This window comes from Callorhinchus milii, unplaced genomic scaffold (genome assembly GCF_018977255.1).
Source record: "Callorhinchus milii isolate IMCB2004 unplaced genomic scaffold, IMCB_Cmil_1.0 Scaffold8, whole genome shotgun sequence".
NCBI lineage: Eukaryota > Metazoa > Chordata > Chondrichthyes > Chimaeriformes > Callorhinchidae > Callorhinchus > Callorhinchus milii.
The window spans coordinates 9,221,345-9,225,228 of NW_024704749.1; the positions used below are offsets into that span (position 1 = coordinate 9,221,345).

The following is a 3,884-nucleotide window of genomic DNA, read 5'->3' on the forward strand; positions in this document are numbered from 1 at the left end:
GCTGAAATCCATCCGGATTATTAGAGCCAAGTGAGACGGTTCTTCACGTCCAATGCAACCGGATACTGCAGAGAGAGAGAGAGAGAGAGAGATACAGAGAGAGATATACACAGAGAGAGAGGAGAGAGAATACAGAGAGAGAGAGAGAGAGTTACAGAGAGAGACACAGACAGAGAGAGACAGAGAGAGAGAGAGAGACAGAGAGAGAGAGAGACAGAGAGAGAGATACACAGAGAGAGAGAGAGATACAGAGAGAGAGATACAGAGAGAGAGATACAGAGAGAGAGATACACAGAGAGAGAGATACAGAGAGAGAGAGAGATACAGAGAGAGAGACACACAGAGAGAGACACAGAGAGAGAGAGACACAGAGAGAGATACAGAGAGAGAGACACACAGAGAGAGAGAGATACAGAGAGAGAGACACAGAGAGAGAGACACAGAGAGAGACACAGAGAGAGAGATACAGAGAGAGAGAGACACACACCACACACTCACACACACACACTAACTTACACCAGGGGAGAAAATACCCCCCCACCACCCCACCACCCCAGCAGCTTCACTTAAACAATCTCTATTTAATCCACACCTCCCACACAGAAAAAAATATATACACAATAACCTGATGGGGTGCGATCAGGACATTCACAATCAAATCAAATCAAATCTCCAGCTCATAATAGTCAGTGCTGGTGAAGACTGCCTTACTCTCTTCTCTCTCTCTCTCTCTCTCTTCCCACCCCCCCCCCCCCCCTTTTTTTATATATATATATATATACATATATATAAACTGCTGTTCAGTGTTAATGTCACCTTAGTTTCGGATCGGTTTGCAAAGCCACAGAAAAATAAGAATTAAAAGCAAAAAGTTTAGTGGTGGAATATGTAGAGAAAGAGAGAGGGAGAAGGGGGGAGAGAGAGAGAGAGAGAGGGAGAGGGAGAGGGGATGGATGGATGTGTGTGTGTGTGTGTGTGTGTTTTTTAAAGGAATATGTGCTCTATCTATAAGGTGTTGTAGAATCCAAGATGCTGGGAGCTGCTGATTAAATATTGATTTTGGTTAATTAGTTTTCATGTGAGTCACCTCGTGCTGATGTCTCTAGATATTGAGTAACGGGCTCTGGACACTGACATTATTAGTTGGGTTGGGAAGGGTTGGGCAGATTCGAACACATTTGCATTGTGATCCCACAGCCAAAGAGGGAGTGAGTGTGAGAGAAAGAGAGAGAGAGAGAGAGAGAAAATCACCCCAAACCACCCACCCCCCACCTCCCCCCAAAAAACTATATGCATTCTTTTTTTAAAAAAAAATGGTTAAGAGTTTAATAATAATTATTATTATTATTATTATAACAATGTGTGTGTGTGTGTTTTTTTTAATGCAATCACTAGCTTGGACTTGCCTCTGGTTTGAAGGCTCACTAAATTATTTTGTTAAAGAGACCCCCACCCACAGATGGGGGTCTGTGGACCCCATGTCCACAGATCACTGCAATGAGAATTATCTGAATCCTATTTAGGTGGAGATTGCACAGTAAAACGACACAGTACGTTTTTCAGGCACGATTTGGGGGGGATTTTCTAAAAAAATAGATTTTTTTTTTGGGGGTGGGGGGTTAAAAAGCCCCCCCCCCCCTCCTCCTGATATCGTGAGAAATAAGAAAAAAAACTTATAAAATAATAAAATATGCAAAATATCTTCATTCCAGCAAAGAAGTTCCAAATTCCCATCCAGTCCCAATTATTCCCAGGAATGAGCTGCTGGTTATTGGAACAGCTTCAGGTTGGGGGGGTGGAGGGGGTGGGGGGGGTGGGAGGTTGGGGGGGGGTTTCTGGTGCTGCTCTCATCCCATTGCAATAAAGATATATTTTAGGAGAGACACTTTCTGTGGAATATCTCTTCCCCCTCTCACACACACACATCACTCACACATTGCACACACAAAGCCCTGGTTCTGTGCTGCAGGTCCACACGTGCACACTGCCCCCTGGTGGCGCCCCTCGGAACCCCACCGAGCAACGTGCTGCACAACCCCCCCCCCACCACCCCTGGCAAGAACTTTGGGGGTGGGGTGGGGGGTGGGGGGGGAGAGCCCAGGCGGATAAATGGTACATGCGGAGCATCTCCATGGAGACCTGGAGCTGTGTCCATCACCATTCATAAAACAAAGCTGCTCTCCACAAAGACTGTCTTTGCATGATTCTCCTGTGTGTGTGTCTCTGTGTGTGCGTGTGTTTGCGTGTGCTTATGTCTGTGCGTGCGTTTGCGTGTGCTTATGTCTGTGCGTGCGTTTGCGTGTGCTTATGTCTGTGCGTGTGTTTGCGTGTGCTGATGTCTGCGTGTGTGTTTGCGTGTGCTTCCGTCTGTGTGTGTGTGTGCGTGTGCTTCCGTCTGTGTGTGTGTTTGCGTGTGCTTATGTCTGTGTGTGTTTGTATGTGTTTTTGCATTTATTTCTGTGTGTTCCTCTCTCTCTGCTTCTCCAGTGTGTATGTGCGAGTCTTTCTTCTGACTGTGTGTGTGTGTGTGTGTGCGTGTGTGAGTTGGTGTGTTAATCTACTTCTGTATCTGTGTGTGTGGGATTCCTTCGCTTATCCCTGATGGCCACACTCCCGCGACCCAGAGTCGCCCACAGCTGGAGATACAAACCAATCCCAAGCCACCCATCACGGCGCACCGCAAGCATCTGCCATCCCAACCCTCTGGAACTCCCTGCCTCCATCTCTTTGCCTTGTTCCTTCTTTGCCCATTATAAGATTGCTCCCTCAAGACCGTCCTCTTCAACCGTGCCCACACTCACCTCCCCTTTCACCCCAGCTCGGCATCAAACTCTACGCTATTGAGGCACCAGCCAGTGTGAAAGGGACTATATAAATGCATGTTGTTGTTGTGGTATTGGGTATCTAACCTGTGTCGTTGCTAACCTGGGAGCTCTGGATGGACAGTTTAGAGTTAGTTTTACTGTGTATCCCACTGTGCTATACCTAACCTGGCCTTTTTAAGCAGTACATCTTGTGGTGTTGACAGCGCTGGATGTACTATGTATAATGAAGCCGTTGCTGGGGTGAGAAGGTCTGTGCATCACAGGGCTCTGCGCGCGTTCAGAGCTGGTGACTTCATGGTGTTGACCTGCGAATGGTTAGAGCTGAGCGTGTGATTCCTTCCAATCACTTTCTTCAAGGAAAAGCGAATGGCTGGGACTTCTCTGGAACTGAAGCGGAGTCAGTCAGCCTGCGCTTTCATTGTCCTCAAGTAAAAATACATGAAGCGAGTGCGTGCTCTCTCCAGGACGCCCTTGGAAAGTAGAAGCTCTCATATCTCATCTATATCTCCCGGCACGGCTGGGATGGTCGGAGGCTGACAGGTTAGGTCCCGAGCCCAGGTTTCATTCGAAGTGATGTAATGATATCTGAAGCCAGATGGACCCGAGCATTCCCGAGGCCAGCAGTGAAACACGAGCAAGTGGTTAGGGTGAAGGAGCAGCTTCAGTATGAATACACTGCTACTCGCCCAGCAGCTGTGTGGGACAGGCACGCACCATCCTGACCTTCCCGAAACCTTCCTCTTTCCTCGTGTACGCATCGCTCGCTCGCTTTGCAAACGTTCGGTATTGGCACAAACCCTCTGATCCCCGGGGCAATGGGTTTCCTGAGGCAAGGTTTAAACTAAAACACATTTGATTTTTGTCTTCCTTCCGATCTTTGCTCTGACTCTCGGTGCCTCGGGAGATGGTATCGTCCAGCCTTTTGTTACTAGCGGGGATGCTCATGCGATCGTAAACCCCCCCCCCCCCCTCTGGCTGTCCTAGCTCAGCCACAGACATGGATGGAAAGCTGTGACCTGTTGTCAGTGCTCCTCCGGGCAGTGGGTTTACTACTCACGG

The 3,884-nt window shown here is 48.2% G+C and overlaps 1 protein-coding gene across 1 annotated transcript in view; it reads right to left on the bottom strand.

Moving 5' to 3' along the window:
- LOC121849563 (U1 small nuclear ribonucleoprotein 70 kDa-like) overlaps positions 1 to 720 on the bottom strand; it is a gene marked incomplete at both ends in the record, with an annotated part of 3,590 nt that extends 2,870 nt beyond the window's left edge. Inside the window, one exon of the mRNA XM_042337379.1 lies at positions 704 to 720. Coding sequence (XP_042193313.1) covers positions 704 to 720 — 17 coding nt within the window. The remainder of the gene's footprint in view (positions 1 to 703) is intronic.
- Between the last annotated feature and the right edge of the window lie 3,164 nt (positions 721 to 3,884).